Source organism: Hyperoodon ampullatus (genome assembly GCF_949752795.1).
Source record: "Hyperoodon ampullatus genome assembly, chromosome: 2".
Classification (NCBI taxonomy): Eukaryota; Metazoa; Chordata; class Mammalia; order Artiodactyla; family Ziphiidae; genus Hyperoodon; species Hyperoodon ampullatus.
In genome coordinates, this window is record NC_136915.1 from 23,071,774 (window position 1) to 23,097,790 (window position 26,017).

Below are 26,017 nucleotides of genomic sequence, written 5' to 3' on the forward strand. Positions count from 1 at the left end.
ATCCCTTCAGCTCCTATCGGAGGTTTAGGGGGAACAAATTCTCAGAAGACGGGAGAATCTGGGATGAGCAGTCAGCCTGACCAAGAGGTATCCACTCCTCATAACTCTATGAGGTAGGAAATTCAGTTCACAGGCCCTGGGCAGGAAGTGACAAAGCCACAGCTTGAACCTGGGTCTGTGTGACACCGAAGTTCAAGTCCACTGCACTATCCACCTAGTCACCACCTGCTAAGTCCAGCCCACAACTGCCATCCCAGACCCAAGCAGGTCTCTGGCCCATTGGGAGGCATTTATCAAAATCAGCCCAGTATGCGGGAAACGAGGATCCCAGCTTTGTGGGGTCACTGGCTGGAAGGGAAGACGATTTCTGGAAACCAGGGAAGGCTCCTCCAAGCCCCTAGGTCTGAGGCTGTCAGGTTCACACTGCAGGTGCTCAGGGTGCGAGAGGAGGCTCAGGCATCTAGAACCTCTCTTCTGCACCCAGAACTCAAAGTGTCTGCCTGCCCTTGGGATTCTAGTTGCTCTTCTCAGCTCGTGGCAGCTAAGTCAGAGGGGCCTCCCGGAAGGTGAGGTGGGGAAGGGAGCTACAGGCTCCTTCCACTCTGGAGGCCTTCCTGCAGGCACTTCTCAGCCTAACTGTTCTTTCCCACGGAAGCCTCTGGGCATCGCAGTGGCCTGGAGGGCCCCAATTTGGCTTTGAGGAGACTTTGCCCACCCACAGTGGGTGGCTGTCCTGCAGGTGTTACTTCATCAGGGTCCCCTGTTGAGACAGAAAGTGGATGTGGGTGTTGTGTCTCTCCCGCTGCCCCAGAGCTGCCCCAGGCCTGAGGTGAGGCCTGTGCGGAAACACACATCTGCCCCAGGAGACAGGCTCCCCGTCCTAGCTTTCAGTCTATGCATGTTTTATCTTCTCTGGTCATCACTCAGTACAGGTTGTTGCATGACTCGGGAGAAGGTTCCACCAAGCCACTTCCCGTGAGAAGTGTCACAAAGACCTTGTGCCTTTAGGTGGAGACTGGGTGGCACCATCCTAGCTCAAAAGTCTATCCCAGAGATGGTGCCACACAGCGAGGGGAGCATCCCTTTTCCAAAACCCCTTCTCTGACGTTTTAGTGATAAAGGGAGTGGTTGCCCAAAACTTTAGCACTTACTCATTCGGGACTGCTGTCCTGGTAGGGTGAACTGGGTGGCTCAGTGTCAACCCCCAAGGACTGCCCCTGGCCCTGACATTCCTTCCAGAGCTATCAGACTCAGGCGCTCGGGATGAGGTTACCAACCAAGGTTATTATGGCGTGTGCCCAAAGGTGGCTGAAAGGGCTCATTCAAGTTCTGGATTTCCCAGCAGTCTGGCTCTGCCAGCATTGACACTTTGGTGAGGTAGCCTCCATATCTAATGGGCCACCAGTGCCCAGGGAGGAGATGCCAGGGCCATATCAGACACCCCTTCCTCCCCCAGGTCACTCCATGATGCCCATGGAGGATAAGCCTCTGGGCTCCAACAATCCGGGACTAATCTTTGAGGCAATTGACAGGGACCTGTTTGAGCGGCATGACCGTGTCATTGCCTGTCTCCATGGTGGTCCGGGAGCATTTCCGGCTGCTGCGCATACTGTAGAACTTCTCCATGAGGTGCTTACGGAACTTCTTGGTGAGGAAACAGTAGATGATGGGGTCTAAGACACAGTTGGTACTAAGAAGGCAGAGAGTGACCTGATGTGCATCATTAATAGCCTGGTGGGAGTTGCTGTTCTGAAAGCCCAGCTCAGCCAGGGTCCAGGGCAGCTGTACAATGTGGTGGGGCACAAAGCAGATGATGAACACAGCCAGGACCGTGCAGACCATCCAGAGTGCCCGGCACTTGACCTCTGCATTGCGCTGCATCTGCACCGGCTGTGTGAGCAGCGTGACGATGATGACCAGGTTGCAAACGAGGATGATGAGGAAGACAAGGAAGAAGCTGAACACGAGGAAGATGTGGATGATGAGGACTGGGATTCTGCCTTTCTCGTAGTGCTCAAAGCAGCGTGTGATGTTGCCTGAGCCAGTCTTGCTGGGCACTGTGTTGGTGGAGTCCAGGATGAGGTAGTAGGATGCAGCGGCCACAATGGCCACCCAGATGACCAGGGACAAAAGGATGCCACGCTTGCGGGTGGTGACCTGAAGGGTCTTGATGGGCCGTGTTACAGCCTGGAAGCGGTTATAAGTGATGACGGCCAAAAAGGCCACTGAGCAGTAGGTGTTAATGAAGAAGAAGCAGCCAGCCAGGTTGCACAGGAATTCAGGAAGAATCCAGTTGCCCTCGTTGTAGTAGTAGATGATCCACAGGGGCAGGGTGACCAGGAAGAGCAGGTCAGCCACGGTGAGGTTCACCATGAAGATCTTTATCTCATTGAATTTCTTGGAAGGGTACAGGCGGGCAAAGACCCAAAGCACATAGCTGTTGGCGAGGACCCCAAACACAAAGACGATGCTGTAAAAAATTGGGAAGAGGGTGTATCGGAACTCAGAATCCACACGAGAGGAATCATTTGCCTCCATCACTGTGGGCTGGAATGGGCAGCTGGTCATAGGATCCTACCTATGCCTGGAAGACCACACAGAAATTCTGGTTAATGAAGGGCTAACAAGGGACTATCTTATTTACTCAGTTCCAAGACTCCCATTTTGCACATTTTAAACACTCTAAAATTGATGGCATTTTCCAATTAATTGGTATTTTTTTTTCTTCCTACATAATATAATCGTGTGTTTTTTAAATGAATGGCCTCTGACATTCAATAAAATCAGTGGCAGTTCAGTTTCTTTTCTCTTGTTCCATTTAAAAATATACTTTTTTCTTCTTTAGCTTGTTTTGACTTAGAGTTTTAGATAATCTATTCCTGGTGATGAAACAGATGGAAATTTAAATTTAAAAAAAATTTTAAATTCTACGGTTTTTAATTTCTGACAAAATTTGAATATTTTTCTATTGATGAAATTTGAGATAAAAATTTTGATGGTAAAATGTCTTATGTTAAAAAATAATTCACGTGCCCATACAAAATCTAGAAAATACACAGATGTATATTAGAGTCACCCAGAGAATGAAATAGTAGCTATATATTAGAATGAATGAGTTAGATCTGATTGTACTGCTATGTAAAGTTGTCCCTGGATAATATTGTTAAGTAAAACAAAACAAAACAAAAGTTGGTATGACCCCATTATGTACTTGTATATGATATAGAAAATGATCTAGAAGGATACCCCTCAAAGCGATGACAGTGGTGAAACCTCTGGGAAGGTGAGGTGGGCTTGGTGGGAAGTATAATTACTTCACAATTTTTTTGTTTGTTTAAACTTTTTAGGAGTGTGCATTGCTTTAGTAATTAAAAAATTTTAAGTATAATTTTAAAAGAAAAGTATACAGTGGAGAAGCCCAATAGACAATATTTTAACCAAGTAAAAAAGAGTAGCACCATCATTAGTAAGACATGTCAACATCATGTACCCCTGGTACGATGTACTGACAACAACACAACACCACTTCTGTGGTATTCTTGCCAAAAATGCATAATCTCAATTTAGCCATGAGAAAACATCAGACAAAGCCAAATTGTGCAACATTCTACAAAATGACTGACCAATAGTGTCAAGGTCACGAAAGACAAGGAAAGACTGAGGAACTATCATAGATCAGAGGATATAAAGGAGACATAGGACAACTAAGTGCAAAGTGGGATCCTGGATTGTACCCGGGAACAGAAATATTGTTAGGGGAAAACTGGTGAAGTTCAAATAAGGTCTATAATTTAGATAATACTGTAACCATGTTCATTTCCTGGTTTTGATCATTGTACTATGGTTTTATAAATTGAGAATGTTGGGTGAAGGGCATATAATGAACTCTTTGTACTATTTTGCAACTTTTTTGAAGGCCTAAAATTATTTCAAAACAAAAAGGTGTTTGTTTGTTTTAAGTACGGTTGACCCTTGAGCAACACAGGTTTGAACTGTGTGGGTCCACTTACACATGGATTTTTTTTTTTTGATTAATACAATACAATACCAAAATACAATACTACACGACCCATGGTTGGATGAATCCACAGATTCGGAACCCCACAGAAGGAGAGCCAACTGTAAAGCTATAAGAAGATTTTCAACTGCGGGGAGTGTGGCGCCCCTAATTCCTGTGTTGTTCAAGATTCAACTACATATGAAAGAAGATTAAAAGTAGCCATAATCGTACTACCCAAAGTCTGGTTCATTTTCAACAGTTCTTTGTCCCCATCCACTGTCCAGAAAAACCAGTTCCTCCCTCCCCTCTTGTCCCTCCCACTATGTTGCCATCACGTGAGCCTGGAAGCCCCTCTTATGTTTGTGTTGCAGCTGAGGGGGATGGGATGGCAAGAGGCTCGCGATTAAGTAAGGCCCAAGGCTCATCATATATCATAGTAGAGTGAAAAGAGCAGGGAATAGGCAGTGAGAAGCAAGGAAGACAGTTAACACTTAAGAGCACATCGTTTGGAGCCAGGCACCCTGCTCAGTGCTTCCACACGCACTACCTCCTTTGAGTCTCGCAAAAGCCCTTTGAGATAGGAAGTAAGATCCCCATTTTACAGAATAGGAAACAGAGTATAGGGTGGTTATGTGACTTGTCCAAGGTCACACAGCATTAAGGGATGGAGCCAGGATCTCAAATCTAGCTCTGTCTTCATTTGTTCCTTCATACATTCAACCAAAAATATTTCTGAGCAGCAACTGCGTGTCAGGCTCACTGCCAAACACAGGAGAGGCAGGTGAACATGACCAACAGGACCCTGCCCTCAGGGAACTTAGAGTCCCATGGGGGCGATAGACAAAAGCAGTGTAAACAAACATAGCTGCTATATGAAGAAAATAAGGTGCTGACATGGAGAAGAAAACAGAGGTCTACTTTTTTTAATATAAATTTATTTATTTATTTATTTATTATTTATTTATTTTTGGCTGCATTGGGTCTTTGTTGCTGCACACGGGCTTTCTCTAGTTGTGGCGAGCGGGGTCTACTCTTCTTTGCAGTGAGTGGGCTTCTCATTGCGGTGGCTTCTCTTGTTGCGGAGCATGGGCTCTAGGCACGTGGGCTTCAGTAGTTGCAGCACATGGGCTCGGTAATTGCGGCTCACGGGCTCTGGAGCGCAGGCTCAGTAGTTGTGGCACATGGGCTTAGTTGCTCTGTGGCATGTGGGATCTTCCCTGACCAGGGATCAAACCCGTGTACCCTGCATTGGCAGGCAGATTCTTAACAACTGCACCACCAGGGAAGTCCCAAGATATCTACTTTGAAAGGAGGTGACATTTCCATTGAGGCCTGAAAGAAGAGCCTAGGAAGAGAGTTCCAGGCAGAGGAATCTGCATGAGTCTAGCACTGCGGCAGGAAAGAGATTGGTAGGTTCCAGGAACTGGAAAAAAGGCCACCTGATGGCCCTTGCCCTGACCTCTGGCTGCCACTCCACCCTCATCTCATGCCACCTTCTCACCAGGCTCCAGCCAAAATGGACTTCCCAGGTGGGTCTTCAAACCCACCCAGAACTCTCCTGCTTCAGCCTGCACACATAGCCATGACACTGCCTTGAACATGCTTCCCTATCCACACCCCACTGCCACCTGGCCAACTCCAACTCATGTTTCAGACCTTAACTGAATTTCACTTCTTCAGGGAGGTCTTCAATGACCTCCAGGTCAGGTCAGGTCCCATCTCAAAGCTCCCTGTACTTCTTCTTAAATCTTAGCACAATTGTAATCATATTCATGTTTGTATGATTGTTTCACACTCTCCCACTTGACTGTGAGCACCGGCAGATCAAGGACCTTGTCTGCCTAATCAACACTATTCCCAGACCATGAATCAATAAATAAAAGGAATGGGTAATAAGCCTTGTTAATTACACCCACCCCTTAGGGAGCCCCAGAGCAGTGGAAACAGTTGAAGAAGTCTATAGATACTTACAGGTGAGTTTAAAGAAACCAGTGGCTGTAATTAGAATTTTTCTCTTGATTGAGAAAAATTTTGTTCTTTGTTCTATTTAGTATATGGTGGTGGTTTGTCTATGTTAATTAAATAAATGTAGGTTCCATTATTCCAAGAAATCATTGCGATTCCTTTAAAAACAAAAAACTCACCCTCAAGTCACATTGTGAATTACATACTTTTATTCTGCTTCCTCAGCAGCAAATTGCTAGCTTCTACTCAGCTGGGATCTTTTCCCTCCTAAAGGTGACCCTGCCATCTGATCCCAAAGGTGTAAGACAATAACTCTCAAAGGGTGGTCCATGTAAACGAGGGCTGAGAGAGGAGGTCTATCTCTGAAAACTTTCAGGGAATCCATGAGGTCAAAATGATCATCATAATAATACCAAGACATTATTTGTCTTTTTCACTGAGTTGACTGACATTTGCGCTGACGGTACAAAAGGGTGAGCAAAACTGCTGGCTCCTTAGCACCAGTCAAGGCAGGGACACCAAACTATCATAGGAGTCATATCCTTCACAGCTATGCATTCAGCATTAAAAAAAAAAAAAGCCAATCTCACTTTATTTTTTTATTATATTTTTTTTTACACATTTTAAAATTCTTATTTATTTTTGGCTGCATTAGGTCTTTGTTGCTGGACACAGGCTTTCTCTAGTTGTGGCAGGCGGGGGCTACTCTTTGTTGCAGTGAGTGGGCTTCTCATTGCGGTGGCTTCTCTTGTTGTGGAGCACGGGCTCTAGGCACGCAGGCTTCAGTAGTTGTAGCACATGGGCTCAGTAGTTGCGGCTCGAGGGCTCTTCCCGGACCAGGGCTCGAACCCGTGTTCCCTGCATTGGCAGGTGGATTCTTAACCACTGCGCCACCAGGGAAGCCCAGTACACATCTGTTTAATAATCTGTGTATCGGAATGGGAAATACACATGAAACATCTCTACTGCAAACTGGAGTAGAGTGGTTGTCTTCAGAAAAAGAACCAATGCCATTATTTGAGTTGTGAGCTGAGCTGTTTTTTGGATCATCATTATCACTTGAAAAAATGACTGGCAAACTATGGCTTTTCAGAGACTTGGGTATCTGTCAGACTTTTTCTCAAGAAGTCACTATATAAATAAAGTGATCCTGTCCCTTCAAGGAAAACCAATGATGGGTTTTTGCTGCCATGATTAAAATTTTAACTTTCAAGAAAAGATTAAAATATTTGGAAAATCTGTATCTGTCAGCATGAGCTTGACAGCTTTCCAATATCCAAAGAATTTTCTGATGAGATTGGTAGTGATATTAGTTAATACAATTTTTTGACATCTTATAATGAAAGGTCAATATCTGGAAGACCTGTATATCTCAGTGAACCAATATTTTCCAAATGAGGAAAGCATGATGTTTCAAAATTACATAGAGGTAAAAGATTCAAAGGGAAAGATAGACCAATACATTGCCTTGTTCACAGATGACAAAAAGTTTGTTGATATGATTCAGTATACATTGCAACTAACTTTTAAGAAACCACCATTTCGGAGTTCTGAGGTAGAATCAAAGAAGAATATCACCAATTATCTGAAAAAGCCATTAAAATATTCCTCCCTTTACAAATACACATACATCTGTGTGAGGGCAGATTTTCTTCATATACTTTAACCAAAACAACATATCACAATAGACTGAGTGTGGAAGTGAATATGAGAATCCAGCTGTCTTCTATTAAACCCAACATTAAAGAGATTGGGGAAAAAAATGTAAATCAATGTTACTCTTCTCCCTAAATTGTTTATGTTTTGAAAACTTTAGTTATTTTCCACTAAAAACATTATTTATGTTAACATGAAATGAGTTTATTATTGGTTTTTACATTTAAAAACAAAAATTTTTAGAATGTCTTAGTTTTAATTTTGAAGAGGGTAAATATTGGTAGGTATACCCATGTAAACAAAAGTTCTCTGAGGCCCTCAATAATTTTTAAGAATATAAAGAGATCCCGAGACCAGAAAATTTGAAAATCAATGCTCCACAATCTCAGTTCACCACCCCGCCCCGTCCCCCCATTTCCTTTGAGACTAAGACGCGCATTCATCTGGGACTAGCCTTGTTTCTTTTTCCTGCTGGACCCTTGTGCCTTAGGGGACCCTGTTCCTGGGGCCTGAGAGGCGGGGGGCGGGGAGCAGCCCACAGCTGGGAGGTGTGTGGTGCTCACTCTGGGTCTTTGAGGAAGTCACATCCCTATTCACCCCCAACACCCTATTCCCACCCCTAAGTAAGTCCTGTCCTCTTCTTGGGTTTAGGCTCCAGCACAGTGGAGTAGGGACAACTGTCCTCCAGAAACTATCCTTCTCCAGGCAAAAGACTACACTCAGGACATCCTCCTGGGCCCTGCCGCTTATGCCACCCCTGCCCAGGCATGTTGAGAAAGTCTTCCCATGAGGATCAGGATTTGAATAAGGCTCATGAGGTGCTCATCTGGGTGCAAAATTTAAGGGAGCACCAAAAACCTCAGTAATCAAGATAAATAATATTTGGATGCAATCATTTGAAGAATCAAAATCAGTATTACTGGGCTTCCCTTGTGGTGCAGTGGTTGAGAGTCCGCCTGCCGATGCAGGGGACATGAGTTCGCATCCCAGCCCGGGAGGATCCCACATGCTGCAGAGCGGCTGGGCCCGTGAGCCATGGCCGCTGAGCCTGCACGTCTGCAGCCTGTGCTCCGCGACGGGAGAGGCCACAACAGTGAGAGGTCTGCGTACCGCAAAAAAAAAAAAAAAAAAATCAGTATTACTGATGCTTCCTTTTGCCCCAGGCTCTAATACGGCCCTGCCTGTATTATGATCCTGTCTTCATTTAAACTTTTGGTATTTTGTTCGTCATGGATTTTGGGGGGTTTGGGGTTTTTTTTGGTATTAATTGATTTTTTTTAAAAAAAATAGTCTCACCATGTGAATGGGGCACACACAGAATAGCCCAGCTCACCCATTCAGTCACTCATTCATGCCTTCACTGGACAAGCTCACTGCTGCCAGCCTGGGCAGAGTCCGGAGGCCTCTGAGAACAGACCTCGTCTTTGTCCTTCAGTGGCTCACAGGCCATTTCTCAAGAGAGAGATTCAGAAATACATAGGTGCTAAGTGTTCGGATGGTGGAGGTTCTAGATGTCAGGGTCATTCTGAGTGGTGCCCGTGACCCAGACTTGATGGTCAGGAACGACTCCTGCTTATCCTGAAGGAAGACAAGGAGTTCGCCAGATGCAGCTGGGAGAGAGGAAGACGTCTGGAAGAACAGGAGAGGATGTGCCTTGTTCTCAGGGAACTTGAGAAGTTTGGTTTGGCTAAAACTTAAAAGGTGGGTGGGATGGTGGTGAGGAGAGACAGGACCTCCAAAGCAAGCATCAGTCAACTGAAGTAGCGTCTTGCATACTAGGCTAAAGGAGTTTGTATTTGATTCTGCTGGAAATGGGGAGTCATTGAAGGATGTGGGGTTTCAAGTTTATGGAATATGGCTTTGACTGTTGTGTACAGAATGAATTGGAGGGGCCTCAGGTCAGAGGCAGGGAGATAACAAAGAGATAACTGCAACTGTCCAGAGCACCAAAGGGAAGCTTGGAACATGGCAGAGTGGATGGAAATGGACGGCTGTGAGAATGATTTGGGAGATGGAATGGACGGAACTTAGAGATGCACGGGAGAGTGGTTGAGAGAAAGGGAGGAGACAAGGATGGCCAGGTTTTCTGGCCCAGATGACTGGAGCTGGGTGGTGTCTGTCTTCACGAAGGTGACACTGAGGAGGAAGAGTGTGGGGCATAGAGGATGAACTTCGTGGGGGCCATATCCCAGGTGGAGTGCCTGAGAAACACCCAGGAGGATTCAGGGTTAAACCCTGAAGAGCCCAACATTAAAAGAGAATGGACTTGTCTGGCAGTCCAATTCTTAAGACTCTGCACTTCCCTTTCGACAAAATTCAACACCCATTTATGATAAAAACCCTCCAGAAAGTAGGCATAGAGGGAACCTACCTCAACATAATAAAGGCCAAATATGACAAACCCGCAGCCAACATCGTTTCAATGGTGAAAAACTGAAACCATTTCCTCTAAGATCAGGAAGAAGACAAGGTTGTTCTCTCTCACCACTATTATTCAACATAGTTTTGGAAGCCCTAGCCATGGCAATCAGAGAAGAAGAAGAAATAAAAGGAATCCAAATCAGAAAAGAAGAAGTAAAACTGTCACTGTTTGCAAATGACATGATACTATACATAGAGACTCCTAAAGATGCCAGCAGAAAACTACTAGAGCTTATCAATGAATTTGGTAAAGTAGCAGGATACAGAATTAATGCACAGAAATCTCTTGCATTCCTATACACTAATGATGAAGAATCTGAAAGAGAAATTAAGGAAACACTTCCATTTACCACTGCAACAAAAAGAATAAAATATCTAGGAATAAACCTACCTAAGGAGACAAAAGACCTGTATGCAGAAAACTGTAAGACAGTGATGAAAGAAATTAAAGATGATACAAACAGATGGAGAGATATACCATGTTCTTGGATTGGAAGAATCAACATTGTGAAAATGACTCTACTACCCAAAGCAATCTACAGATTCAATGCAATCCCTAACAAACTACCAATGGCATTTTTCACAGAACTAGAACAAAAAATTTCACAATTTGTATGGAAACACAAAAGACCCCGAATAGCCAAAACAATCTTGAGAAAGAAAAACGGAGCTGTAGGAATCAGGCTCCCTGACTTCAGACTATACCACAAAGCTACAGTAATCAAGACAATATGATACTGGCACAAAAACAGAAATATAGATCAATGGAACAGGATAGAAAGCCCAGAGGTAAGCCCACACACATATGGTCACCTTATTTTTGATAAAGGAGGCAAGAATACAATGGAGAAAAGACAGCTTCTTCAATAAGTGGTGCTGGGAAAACTGGACAGCTGCATGTAAAAGAATGAACTTACAACACTCCCTAACACCATACACAGAAATAAACTCAAAATGGATTAAAGACCTAAATGTAAGGCCAGACACTATCAAACTCTTAGAGGAAAACATAGGCAGAACACTCTGTGACATAAATCACAGCAAGATCCTTTTTGACCCACCTCCTAGAGACATGGAAATAAAAACAAAAATAAACAAATGGGACCTAATGAAACTTCAAAGCTTTTGCACAGCAAAGGAAACCATAAGCAAGATGAAAAGACAGCCCTCAGAATGGGAGAAAGTATTTGCAAATGAAGCAACTGACAATGGATTAATCTCCAAAATTTACAGGCAGCCCATGCAGCTCAATATCAAAAAAACAAACAACCCAATCCAAAAATGGGCAGAAGACTTAAATAGGCATTTCTCCACAGAAGATATACAGACTGCCAACAAACACATGAAAGAATGCTCAACATCATTAATCATTAGAGAAATGCAAATCAAAACTACAATGAGATATCATCTCACACCAGTCAGAATGGCCATCATCAAGAAATCTAGAAACAATAAATGCTGGAGAGGGTGTGGAGAAAAGGGAACACTCTTGCACTGCTGGTGGGAATGTGAATTGGTACAGCCACTATGGAGAACAGTATGGAGGTTCCTTAAAAAACTAAAAATAGAACTACCATATGACCCAGCAATCCCACTACTAGGCATATACCCTGAGAAAACCATAATTCAAAAAGAGACATGTACCAAAATGTTCATTGCAGCTCTATTCACAATAGCCCGGAGCTGGAAACAACCTAAGTGTCCATCATCGGATGAATGGATAAAGAAGATGTGGCACATATATACAATGGAATATTACTCAGCCATAAAAAGAAACAAAACTGAGCTATTTGTAATGAGGTGGATAGACCTAGAGTCTGTCATACAGAGTGAAGTAAGTCAGAAAGAGAAAGACAAATACCGTATGCTAACACATATATATGGAATTAAAAAAAAAAAATGTCATGAAGAACCTAGGGGTAAAGCGGGAATAAAGACACAGACCTACTTGAGAATGGACTTGAGGATATGGGGAGGGGGAAGGGTAAGCTGTGACAAAGCGAAAGAGAGGCATGGACATATATACACTACCAAACGTAAGGTAGATAGATAGTGGGAAGCAGCCGCAGAGCACAGGGAGATCAGCTCGGTGCTTTGTGACCGCCTGGAGGGGTGGGATGGGGAGGGTGGGAGGGAGGGAGATGCATGAGGGAAGGGATGTGGGAACAGATGTATATGTATGACTGATTCACTTTGTTATAAAGCAGAAACTAATAAAAAAAATAAAAAAATAAAACAATAAAGAGGGATGCTTAACTATAGTGCTAAGGAACATTCAGGTGATAAAGCTATAATGAAATGCAAGTGTGGGGATTTTAAAACATGTCTGCAAAATTTTCAACACGCCTCCCAAATATGACCCGCTTTCTTGAGTCTGGGCTGACCTTACTGAATCACCTGTGACCAAGAGAATGCAGTGGAAGAGAGGTCATAAAAAACAATATCTCCGTCTTGCTCACTGGGACATTCACTTTTGGAACCCTGAACTGATTCCTATGAGGCTGCCATACTGTGAGGAAGCCCAGGGCACACGGAAAGGCGATGCACAGGTGCTCTGGTGGATGGACTCTAGCTGAGATTTAGATCCCCGCTGACAGCCAGGATCAACTCCTAGACCTGTGAGGGAAGGTGCTTCTGGATGATTCCAGCCTCCAGACACTGAGTCTTCCCAGCTCAAACACTGTGGAGCAGAGACACTGATGTGCCGTAGCCAGTTTGTACTGGCTCCCAGCAGCAAATTGTTAGCATTTTCCCCCAAATCCACATTCAGTGACGTCACACGAGTAGCTTGATGTTGGCCAGGGTAGGAATAATTACACGTTGGAAATCAGCAAACACTACAAATCAGGGAGATTCCTGCTGTGCCTTGTCTGAATTCCTGACCCACAGGATCCATGAGCATAATAAAATAGGTGTTTCAAGCCACCCAGTTTTGGAGTCATTGTTTTACAGCAAGGAAGTGGTTACTATAAAAGGAGAGTGGTTATTTTTATGGGGAGGAAGTTGGTTGACACAGGAACTTTTGGAACTTCTGGGGTGGCTGGCAAATTCTATGAAAATGGGTAGTGGTTATAAAGGATGTCCATCTGACAATAATTAAGATATATATTTGCTTTGTGTGATTTTCTGTATCTTTTATAATAAAAATTATCTTTAAAAAAAAAAAAAAAAAAAGAACTCGATGCTGGGAATTCCCTGGCAGTCCAGTGGTTAGGGCTCAGCACTTGTCGGGGAACAAAGATCCTGCAAGCTGCAAGGCACAGCCAGAAAAAAAAAGAAAAGAAATTGATGCTAATTTTGTGAGGCTGTGATCATGATATATTGGTTATATACTTTTAGATTTTTAATTCCTTATCTATTATACACACATACTGAAGAATTTATAGGCAGGATTATACAATATCTCAGTTTTGCTTTAAAACATTCCAGGAAAAACATGCCGGTGTGCTAATCTCAAGTGAGAAGCATCTTCCCAGGAACCCAACCTGCGACAATGTGTACTCAGGTCCTTCCGAATCCAGAGCCTCCCCAGTCCACACGGCCCTCACAGGAGGCCCAGCAGAGGTAGGTCTCTTCCTTCCAGATACAGGACCAGAATCAGTGTGGACGCCTTGGGCGGAACCCCTGCCTTTGCCAGTAGCCTCGTCCTTGGTGCCTCCAATACCCACCACCCAGGCCCTTCCTACTTCTGCTGCCTTCTCTTCAGTCACAGGTCCCCAGGTGACTCCCACTCCCTTGGCCCTCATCCCAAACATAATGCCCAGATGCCCCTTTACATCAATAGAACCCTTGAAATCACCCAAAATGTAACCAGCCTAGTCTCCTCTGGGTCTGGGGGCTCATACATCCACGCTTTCATTCATGCTCCCCTCCCTCTCTCTGCCCGGCTGACTACTGATCATCCTTTAAGGCTGTTCAGGCCTCCTTTCCTCCAGGTAGTTTTTCCTAAGCCTCTCCGACTCTTTCACATCCTGCCTCTCCCCCAAGACCCAGTTAAATGCCCATCCCCTGGGCTCCCAAAGCTCACTGAAATTGCCTGTGTGTGTCCTCCTGCCACTAGGCCTTAGCTTCTTGAGGAATGAGACCATGTCCATTCATTCACCTGACATCCTGCTGAGTGCCCGGCACTGTGTTGGGGACACTGTGGGAATAAAACAGGCAAGATTCTGGCCCTTGAGGAGCTTATACTCTAGTCATGGAAAACAGACAAAAATAAGTACAGAGATAAATGAACAAGGTAACTTCAAATTGTGATGAATTCAATAAAAGAAATAAAAATAGTGACATGATGAAGACTGGATAGAGGGCTACTTAAAATAGAGTGACCAGGGAAGGCTTCTCAGAGGAGGTGACATATAAATGAAACTAGAGGCAGATCTACCATGAAGCCAAGGAATTAAGCTTTAAGACCCCTTCCTAGGCCTTGTTTCTAATTGTATATTTATAATTTGGTATCTCTTAAAGAGGGGCCCACATATTGTATAAGCTTCAGAGTCCTACAAAACCTGTGTCTTCCCCTGGCTAAAATCTAAAAAGTGAGAAGGAACAAGTCAAGAGAAAATCTAGAAGAAGCATGTTCCAGACAAAGGGTATCACGTGCAAAGGGCCTGCAGTGGGAATAAGTTCATCATATTCTGACCTAAAAATAAATGTGTCACGTTCAAGGAACTGAAGGGTCAGTGTCCCCAGAGAAATGGGAAGAGTAAGATGAGATCTGAGGGCAACAGACCCCAAATCACTCCTATGCCATGGTAAGGAGTTTGGGTTTTATTCTATAAACATCAGAGGGCCGCTGGACTATGTCAAGCACATGAGCAGCAGGATCTGACTCTCTCCAGCTGCTGAGCAGAGAATAGATGGTAGGGGACAAGAGTGGAAGCAGAGAGACTATGTCAGAGGCAAGAGATGGTGGTGACGTGGACCAGAAAGCAGCATTTCCAATTCCTCTCTCCATCCCCAGCACCCAACACAGGCTTGGCCAGAGTAGGAGCTTAACAAATATTTGTCTAGTGAACAAATATCTAGCAACTAACAAGATTGACTCTTTTGTGAGGGCTGCAAGAGGGCTGACCCAAGAAGATGGTAGAGGCCCGATCTCTCCAGTAACAAAAGAGCACCAGTGGCTGCCTGCTCCCCAGAGCAGCCTCCAGACAAGGCGGAGTGAGCCCTCTACAACCTCATTACTCAAAGTGTGGTCCTTGCACCAGCAGCATCAACATCAGCTGTGAGCTTGTTAGAAATGTAGAACCCGACTCTACCTCAGACCTGCTGTTTCAGCATCTGTATTTTTACAAGATTCCCCGGTGATTCACGCGCACACTGAACTCTGAGCAGTGCTGTGCCTCCACACACTGTCAGCCACATACTTGCCTGTTCTAACACCTTCCATGGCTCCCCATTGCCCAGGACCAAGTGCAAGCTCCTTCCCCATCTCATCTCCCACCAGCCTCTACTACCACTCACCCTCTACTCCAACCACAATGAACTTCTTGCTGCTTCTCTAAAAACTATTTCTCCTCAAACCTCTGTGCCTTTGCACATGCTGTGGCCCCTACTGAGAATGCCTTTTGCCTATTGCTTTACCTAGCAAAATCTTACTCATCTTTGAAGACCTAATCTAAAGAGTACTTCCTCTGGGACGCCTTCTCTGTTTGCCCCAGGCAGAATGAGTTGTCTCCTTCTCTGGGTTGCCATGGTACTGGGCACATTCCTCAGCATAGCATCTGACACTGTATGTTGTAAATATTGATTTCTGTGGATGTTTCCTCGCCAGGCTGAGCGCTTCTTGAGGGCAGAGACTAGATCATTTTTGTCTCTTTATCTTCAGTGTCAGACATTAAAGACTGAATGAATGAATGACCAAGCCCTGACAATTATTCAGAGGAAACTAGTATGAAGGAAAGGTGTCCAGTCTCTCTGGGGGGAAAAGGCAGGGTAGGGAAAAGGCCTCTGGAGTCAGAAAGACCTCGGTTCTTAACTGGCTCTGCCATTTACTTGCTGTGTGACCTTGGACAAGTGACTTCACCTCTCTGAGCCTCAGTTTCTTCATCTGCAAAATTTTATAAGCCAAACAATGTTTCCAAAGATAAGCATGCAATGTAGCCACAAATGGCCAGGCCTTCCTCTCACTATTGGCCCAGTCACTTGGAGCCAGGGGAGGGGACTGTGGATCACCAGTGACCCCAGGGACCCTAACCCACATACTGGCTTTCCTGCCAGCTCCGGACAGGGTGTTGGGCTAATGCCAAAAAAGCTTTCAACGCCTCAGGAAGGGAAGGAGCATCCGGAGGGAGAAGGAAGAGGCTACTCAGACCACTCAACTTAACACGTGGGCAGGGCTCCCTGATGGATCAAGGCCGGGCAGCAGGCCCAGGCCCAGCATTTAGCTGAGGGGTGGGCTAGGGGGGCATAAATATTTATGGAGACAAGAAGAATTCTACCATCTGTATCTCCCACCCTCTGCCCTGCAGAGTATTCAGTCCCAATCCCCACTGGCTGCCATTCCCATACTGTCTGCAAACAATCCCAGCCCCTAGGGCACCTAGAGAAAGGGTTCCCATCCTCAGCTGGACAGTCAGAGGGACCACTGAGATCTGGGCAGAAGGAATTATGTGCTGATTACTTCCCCAGTGTGGACTGTGGGTTGGGACATTGGGTTTACCAGTCAGACTGGCCCCTAACATTTGTGGGGCCATTTGGGGTCAAGAGTAAAAATGTCTAAATATTTATAAGCTATAAATCAGTCATATCTAAGTTCATGCACATTCCATGAATCAGCAGCTCCTCGAAGCCTGGCAAGCCTGGGAGCATGGGAGGGGCACTGGATCCAAGTGGGCACTCCCTCCGAGATCCAAGGACTCCGTGCTCTGTGGGGGAGGGCATGACTGGAGGGGAGCCAGAGCCAGCCCACCTAAGCTCAGGGCACTGGGCATCATTCCCTGATTAAATGAACAGACACCTCTTACCCATGATCATATTTCCTCCTCAAATCAGCCTTGCAAGGTGAGTTTTACAAAATGCCCATTTTTCCAGCAAAAAAAGTGAGGTCAGAGAGGGAAACAGACTTGTCCACAGTCACATAGCTGGGAAGTGGCCCGTGAGATTTTGAACTCCAAGGCCCATCCTGTCTCTCCCAGGCCAAGCTGTGGCCCCTGGTGGAAGCAAACCACTCCTTGACCAACTCATCCACTCACAGACCTGTCCTATTACCTAAGAACAGGTGCTTCAGAGGCTGCAAGGCCCCGGGAAGAGTTGCCTTCGACCTGGGGCCCTGCTTTTACCTTTGCTCCCCAAAGTGGGGAATTGAACAGGGCAAAGGCAGGGGAGGGACTGCTCTGCATTCATCTAACTCCTGCCAGGCAGCGTTGAAGCTGGAATCAAATCCTGGTTCAAACGCTAAACTCACCCCATGACTCTGCCTCTCTGTCTCTTCACTGGTAAAATGAGGATTTAAAAATGGGCCTAAGAGAAAAGGAAATTAAGAAAGTAATCCCATTTACAATACCATCAAAAAGAATAAAATACTTAGGAATAAACTTAACCAAGGAGGCAAAAAACTTGTACACTGAAAACTACAAAATATTGCTGAAAGGAATTAAAGAAGACACAAATAAATGGAAAGACATCCTGCGGCCATGGATTGGAAGACTTAATATTGCTAAAATGTCCATACTACCCAAATTGATCTACAGATTCAATGCCCTATTAAAATCCCAATGGCATTTTTTGTAGAAATAGAAAAAATAATCCTAAAATTCATAAGGAATCTCAAAGCACCCCCAGGAGTCAAAACAATCTTGGGAAAGAAGAACAAAGCTGGAGGCCTCACACTTAATGATTTCAAAACATATTACAAAGTACAATAATCAAAAGAGTGTGGTATTGACATAAAGACAGACATAAAGACCAACGGAACAGAATAGAGAGCCCAGAAATGAATCCCTACATATATAGTCAAATGATCTTTGACAAAGGTGTCAAGACCACACAATGAGAAAAGGATAGTCTCTTCAACAAATGGTATTTGGAAAACTGGATATCCACATGCAAAAGCATGAAGATGGACCCTTATCTTAAACCACATACAAAAATTAACTCAAAATGGATTAAAGACCTAAACATAAGACTGGAAACTATAAGATTCCTAGAGGAAAACCTAAAGGGAAATCATCATGACATTGGAATTGGCAATGATTACTTGGGTATGATACCAAAAGCACAGGTAACAAAAGGAAAAATAGACATTTGGAACTACATCAAACTTAAAAACTTCTGTGTAGCAAAGGAAACAATCAACAGAGTAAAAGCCAACCTACCAAACTGTAGAAAATACTTGCAAATAATATAAGGGATTAATATTCAGAATATATAAAGAACTCTTACAACTCAATAACAACAAAAAAATTAAAAATGGGCAAAGGACTTGAAGAAACATTTCTCCAAAGATATACAAACGGCCAACAAGTATATGAAAAGATGGGGAGGGATGGATTGAGAGTTTGGGATTAGCAGATGCAAACTATTATATATAGAATGGATAAACAACAAGGTCCTACTATATAGCACAGGGAACTATATTCAATATCCTGTGATAAACTATAATGGAAAATAATATGGAAAAGAATGTATATATATATATATATATATATATACATATATATGTATAACTAAATCACTGTGCTGTAGAGCAGAAATCAACACAACATTATAAATCAACTATATTTCAATAAACTAAATTTTTTTTAAATTGCCAAGAGGCAGGGGGAAAAAAAGCATATGAAAAGATGCTCAACATCACTAATCATCAGGGAAATGCAAATCAAAACCTCAATGAGATATCACCCATTAGGATGGCCTCAATCATAAAAGCAGAAAATAACATGTGTTAGTGAGGATGTGGAGAAATTGGAACACTTATGCACTCACTGTCAGTGGGAATATAGAATGATGCAGCCACTATGGAAAACAGTATGGAGGTTCCACAAAAAATTAAAAATAGAACTCCCAAATGATCTAGAAATCTCACTTCTGGGTATATTTCCAAAAAAAGGTTGAAAACAGGATCTTGAAGAAGTATTTGTATACCCAGGTAAACAGCAGCACTAGTTACAATAGCCAGGAGATAGAAGCAACCTAAATGTCCATCAACAGATGAATGGATAAACAAAATGTGGTATATATGTATAATGGAATACTATGCAGCCTTAAAAAGGGAGGAAATCCTGTCCTATGCTACAACATGGATGAAACTTGAGGATATTAATAAGTGAAATAAACCAATCACAAAAAGACAAATACTGAATGATTCTACTTATATGAGGTTTCTAAAGTAATCACACTCACAGAAACAGAAAATAGAACGGTGGTTGCCAGGGGCTGGAGGGAGGGAGAAACAGGGAGTTGATGTTCAATGTGTAGAGATTCAGTCATGCAAGATGAAAAAGTTCCAGAGATCTGTGGTATAACATGTGCATATAGTTAACAATACTTAAAAATTGTTAAGAGGGTAAATCCCTCTTACATCTTTTTTACCACAATAAAAACAAATTTTAATGGGTCTCAGAGATGGCAGATTTGAAAATACATTGTATAATTTTAACTTAGAATCATATGGCTCAGCTTTTTTATTTAATGGTTGTGTGACATTTGGTAAAACTGCTTCCCCTCTTTGGGCCTCATCTATAAAATGAGGACAATAACACATCTACCCTATAGAGCTTTTTGTGAGCACCCAGCGAGATAAAGGATATAAAGTATTTGGGAAAGGACAGTGGTTAAGACCACAGACTCTGGCGTCAGACAAACCTCCGTTCAAATCCTGTCTCTGTCCTGGCTTCACGACCATGGCCAAGCTTATCATTCTCTGAGCCTCAGGTCCTTCCCCTGTAAATGGAGCTGATAATATTTCAAGCACATAGCTCCCAGCATGGTGTGAAGATTCAATGAATAATGTAGCACAATTTCAGGTATTCATGATCAACAGCTCTAAAAAGCTGTATCTACAGGAAATCCAGACAATCAGCTGATTAGATCAAATGTTTCTCAAAATAGCACCACTGTCATTGCAACCATTCACATCTAGCTCATCCCAAGTTTACCCCAATTTGAAGCCACCTATATCAAGCTTCCAGATATATCATTAACCCTGAAAACTTCTGGGAAACAGTCACATCTTTTTATGGCAGCTAGAGACAGTTGGCAAAATGCTATCAGCCAATTCTTGCCCAAGACAATTTCACCTCCATAAGCCTCTGTTCATTCATCTATTTAAAAAAAAAAAAAAAAAAGGGCTTCCCTGGTGGCACAGTGGTTGAGAGTCCACCTGCCGATTCACGGGACACAGGTTTGTGCCCCGGTCTGGGAAGATCCCACATGCTGTGGAGCGGCTGGGCCCATGAGCCATGGCCGCTACGCCTGCGCGTCCGGAGCCTGTGCTCCGCAGCGGGAGAGGCCACAACAGTGAGAGGCCCGCGTACCGCAAAAAAAAAAAAACAAAAAAACAAAAAACAACGAATCCTAACACTACATCATAGCATTTTTGTAAGGATTAAGTAGAAAATGCCTGATCTATGATAAGAGCTCAGTGAATGCCGGCTACTGTTAGTCTTACTTCTCTACCCCAGAAAGGGTTAGAGGTGTCACCTTTGGTTCCCATAACACATCACATTGCATTATAATGGATGTTGATTTCTCTTTCCCTTCTGGGCTGGGAACTCCCTGGGTACAGGTCCTCAGGCATTACACACACACACACACACACACACACACACACACACACACAGAGTCGCACTGTCCCTCATCCTTCACTTCCAAACCTCTCACACCAGCCTCAGCCACTCCTAGCCCTTAGATTCCCTGGGACCAATAATACACCAAAGTTCAGGGACTTCCCTGACGGTCCAGTGGTTGGGACTCCACGCTTCCACTGCAGGGGGCACGGGTTCAATCAGGGAACTAGGATCCCGCATGCCATGCGGCGCGGCCAAAACACATAAATAAATAAATACATAAAATAAAGGTTTAAAACACCATAGTTTAATCATTTCCCTTCTGTGAGTTCTAGTTTTCACATCAATAAAACGGAAATGATATCAACATTGACCTCACAGTGTAGCTTTGAGGTTGAAAGCAGTTAAACTTCTAACATGCTCAATAAATGAGTTACCTCCTATTCTGGCCTCCCCTGATGCTTGACATTTGTGCCCTGGCTTGGCCATGCCTCTGTGCTTCTGGTCATATCCTCTAAAAATTCCCCTCATGGAGTGGTTTCATTACCATTTGTCCAGGAAGCAGAAGGATTTGAGGGGCAAATAAAGGGAGCAAGTTTCCTGACCTCTGGGGAATTCTGCACTAGGCTCTACATGGTTTCCAGTACAAGGAGGCTAGCACCACGCTAGGTACGTTTATTGGTGGATGAATGGAGCTCATTGTCTGGGAAGAGGTCAGGGACAGGGTCTAGGGCCCCAGAGATGGGGGGTGGCCTGGGCATCAGAGTTTCCCAACTTTCTTTCTCACTTGGGGCCCACCTGATCCCAGGTTTATTTTTTATTTTTATTTTTTTTGGCGGTACGCGGTCCTCTCACTGTTGTGACCTCTCCCGTTGTGGAGCACAGGTTCCGGACGCGCAGGCTCAGCGGCCATGGCTCACGGGCCCAGCCGCTCCACGGCATGTGGGATCTTCCCGGACCGGGGCATGAACCCGTCTCCTCTGCATCGGCAGGCGGACTCTCAACCACTGCGCCACCAGGGAAGCCCTATATATTATATTGATGAGACTCAGTCTCTGCTCATCTGACCTAGGACATCCCTGTGGAGTTGGGGGACCCTGAGCCTGGCCTGAGTCTCTCCTTCTGGGTCCAAGATACCCAGGTAGTATCTGTCTGTGAGTCACCCTCCCCCATTTCTTGCCTCCTGGAAGTCAGCCAGGGCAGGGAAGAGGAAGCACCCAAGGAGGTGCTTCTTCCTCTGGGCTTCCCCAGCAAGGGCACACCTCTGTTATACCAGGAATCATTCTGACATCTTCAGGGGCTGGCCCAAGGGAAAGCGTAGGTTACAGGACACAGGCCCTGCGGTCACATAGACTCAGATCTGCACCTGGCTCTGCTCTTTCCTAGCTGATCTTCAGCTTGAAGTCTCTCTTTCTTCATTTGCAAAATGGTGATAATAGAACCTTCCTCACAGGGTAAGTTATAAGTGCAAAATGAAGCAACTGATGCACGAGGTTATTGATCAATAACTGTGAGCTCCTCCCTCCCCCTCAGAAAATGTTTGTTGAATGAATGAATGAATGAGCAAATAAATCAGCAATGTACCAAAGCAGCCACATATCTCCTCCTTTGGAAGCAGCGACCAAGGGTGGCTGAAGAGAACTACGAATTACGATCAGGAATTACGATCAGAGGATCTGGGCTCTGATCTCAGCCAAGCCACCCACCACCTAGAGTGAGTCTCTCCCCAGTTCTAAGCCTTGGGATCTTCATCTGCACACACCCCTCCCCCACCAAACCTCAAACACTATTGTGAAAAGGAAGATGGTTGGGCGTGATAAAGGGTTTGGTAAACAGTAAGGCATTTGGGGAACTGAAACGGACTTTATAAACTGTGAAGAGATAGCAGAAATTTTCGACATGCCGCTCCCACCAGCCAGCTGAGCTCAGCTCCAAACTTAGACCTGAAGGTCCCCTCCTGTAGAATTAAGAAGGGGGGGAGGGGCTGCCGAGTGGTGGTCTTCCCCCCACATAGTCTCCACCACCACCATCTCATTCACTCACTCACACACACACACACACACACACACACACACACACACACACTCTTAAGCACCTGGAACACAGCTGTGTATTCAGTCAAGAGCTAAATCAGAGCTTCCTGAATGCCTGGGGAGAGACTCTGCTGGTCCCCTCATTCTCTACAGGTGAGCAAGTATCTGGGCAGCAGCCTCCATTCACTATGCCCACATCTGGACCTGCCAGTGAAGGACAGGGATTACCAGCCTGTGCTCTGTCCCTACCGCCTGGGACCTGCCGGGGAAGCAGGTTGTGAGCCAGGCACTTTGTACCAGCAACCTGGTTATCCTCTTCATCATCCCCCTGGAAAAACCCAGCATCTAGTGAATTCCTAAGTGCGCAGCGCTATACCAGACCCTTTACTTTTGCTGACCTTCATTCTGGGGAGACGGTATTATCCTCATTTGACAATTTGGGAAACGGAGGCACAGAGCGGGGATGTGACATGGTCAAGGCCACACAGCAAGTAAATCAGATGGCTTCCAGCCCCTGAGATCTAGGTAGCCCCCTCTCATCACCATCGCCACCTCCCAGTGAGGTCTCTGAGGTCACTTCAGCACTGCCTTGGCCTTAGAGAACCAAAGAGGGGAGCAGATTCCCTGGGAAAGTTTGGTCACGAGGAATTCCTTTTAAGCAAGAGCCTCTGGGCCTGAAGAAGATGCCAAAACATTCCCTTAAAACCAGGAACACTGGGACTTCCCTGGTGGTGCAGTGGCTAAGAATCTGCCTGTCAATGCAGGGGACAAGGGTTCAAGCCCTGGTCTGGGAAGATCCCACTTGCCGCGGAGCAACTAAGCCCGAGCGCCACAACTACTGAGCCTGCGAGACACAGCTACTGAGCCCGCGTGCCACAACTACTGAAACCCACACGCCTAAAGCCCAAGCTCCGCAACAAGAGAAGCCACCGCAGTGAGAAGCCTGTGGGCTGCAACAAAGAGTAGCCCCCGCTCGCCGCAACTAGAGAAAGCCTTGCGCAGTAAGGAAGACCCAACGCAGCCAAAAATAAATAAATTAATTATTTTAAAAAATTAAAAATAAACCCAAAAACAGAAGCACTTGTTTGCTTAGGCGCAGTCTAGGCGTCATGACCTTGGTCTCCCGAGGACACTGTCACACACCTCCTCCTGGCCCGGCCAGGGCTGGGACGCCTCTTACCTCTCCCGGGGCAGCGGCTGCCTCTGTCAGGTCTGAGTATCTGTCTGCAGCCCTAGCCTCTGTGCTGTCTGGAATTGCAGAAGTGAGGAAACAGAGCACATCCATGCCAAGTCACCCCCAGAAGGAAACGTCATGACCCCAGGGCCCCTCCACAGAAACCTCAGAGTTGGGTCACCCAGGCCCTGGACGCTGCTCGGAGGTTTCTCGCAGAGAAAGGGGCAGGGTGGGGTGTGGGCAGCGGCCACCGAGCCGGGAGCTGCGGAGGAGGAAGAGAAGAAGCAGACAGGGAGAGAACAAGAGGGGCAAGAGCATGCATTCGAGACAGCACAAGTGTGAGGGAGAAGGGAGAGGAGACGTGAGTGAGAAAACAGAATAAGAGAGAGTCAGGGAAATGAGAGATGGAGGGAGACAGGCACACACACAGAGACAGACAAATGTAAACACAGAGAGAGAGAGCATGAGAGGAATGAGGAGATTTGAGGACAAAAACCAAGGGAGTTACAGAGAAAAAGATGAGACAGTAAGAGCGCCTGTGTGTGTGTGTGTGTGTGTGTGTGCGTGTGTGCACGCGCGCACGCGCACACGCATGAGCATGAGAGAAAAGACAAAAGAAAGGGAGAGAAGGAGGAAAGGGAGAGGCAGCTGGAATATAAAGAGGATGAGAAGGGAGGAACTCGAAGAGCTGCTGTGGTCAGTGCCATGGCCCGGCTGGGCTCCCCTGGCGACCAAGGAGCACCAAGACCAAGGAACCCTGCGGGGCTGGGATTGCGGGGGAGGAAGGCTCGTAGACCCAGAGCAGGAATTTGGCAGTGAGTGAGTTAGAGGGAATAGGTGAGGGTGAGTAGGTGTGGGCAACTGAGGAGGTGAACGCAGGTGAGTCTGTCAGTGAGCGTGTGTGTGTGTGTGTGTGTGCGTGTGTGTGAGCGTGTGTGTGAAAGTCCGGTGGTGGAGGCTTTTTGTGTGAACAGAGGTGAGAGATGGGCCTGAGCCCCCTGCCTCAGTTTCCAGTCTATTTATCCACTCATTCATTTAACCAATAAACATTTACTGAGCCCCACAGGCACCGGGCACTGCAGAGGACACTGTCTAAGGAAGCAAGCCTCTCAGCTGAGAGCCAACCCAGAAGCCCCCTACACAGGGCGGGAAACAAGTCTAGAGAGGACCAGGGTCCCACAGCCGGGCAGGTGCAAAGCAGAGGTGGTAGTACGGGCTCCTGACGCCCCATGCAGGGTCCGGCCTCAGCTCTGCCCTGGGTGTCTGGACTGGCCCCCTCCTGCTCTTTGGGACCCCACTGCTGTTCCTTATCAAAGCCAAAAATGGACCTCAAAGGACAAACCACCTTTAACATGTGCCTCAGCCCTGAAGAACTAGAGCCAAAATCTGCCCCCTCCCCCAGCTGCACCCCATCACACACAGGTGGACACACTCAAACCACCTAAGCACACAATCCTTGCACACTCACATACACTCAGTACACACCATCATGCAGAGATACCCAGTCATAATTACATCTCCCCACTCACCTGCACACTCACAAGCTCAGGTGTCACATCTGTCATCCTCTCACTCACAACTGCCCAGCGTCACCTCCTTCCTCGTGCTCATTCACACACTCTCCTCACATCCTAAGATGTGGCCCAGGCCTCCTGGGAGGGACTTTGAAAAGGTGCAGTTTGGTCATCGCTTCTCGTCTCCCTTGGAGGCATTTTGAGCCTTGAGCACCTGAGACAGGAGAGAACGTGGTGGTCTGTTCATCACATTTAACCTTCACACAAACTATCCACTAGAGCTGAGGCCCTAGCTCTGCTCCCCAACCCAGATCCTCTTCCCCCAAACTGGCTTCACCTTCTCAGCCATCCCCCAGCCACCATGTTCCAGAGGCACAGAGGGACCTCCAGGATCAACCTTGACCACAGACTGAAGGACACCTGGCTCAACTCCAGGCTCACGCCTGGTTTTCAATAGTCCCTCATGTATGTGCACGGAGCAATCGCAGTTCAGCACTCTTTGAGATTATCAATAATCAGGGCAGGTA

At 45.6% G+C, this 26,017-nt stretch overlaps 1 protein-coding gene across 1 annotated transcript in view; it reads right to left on the reverse strand.

The window, feature by feature from the left end:
- Positions 1-1,509: 1,509 nt before the first annotated feature.
- PTAFR (platelet activating factor receptor) overlaps positions 1,510-26,017 on the reverse strand; it is a gene marked incomplete at its 3' end in the record, with an annotated part of 36,396 nt that continues 11,888 nt past the window's right edge. Inside the window, exon 2 of the mRNA XM_079728502.1 lies at positions 1,510-2,584. Within this exon, the coding sequence (XP_079584628.1) occupies positions 1,510-2,568 (1,059 nt within the window). The 5' untranslated portion in view covers positions 2,569-2,584. The remainder of the gene's footprint in view (positions 2,585-26,017) is intronic.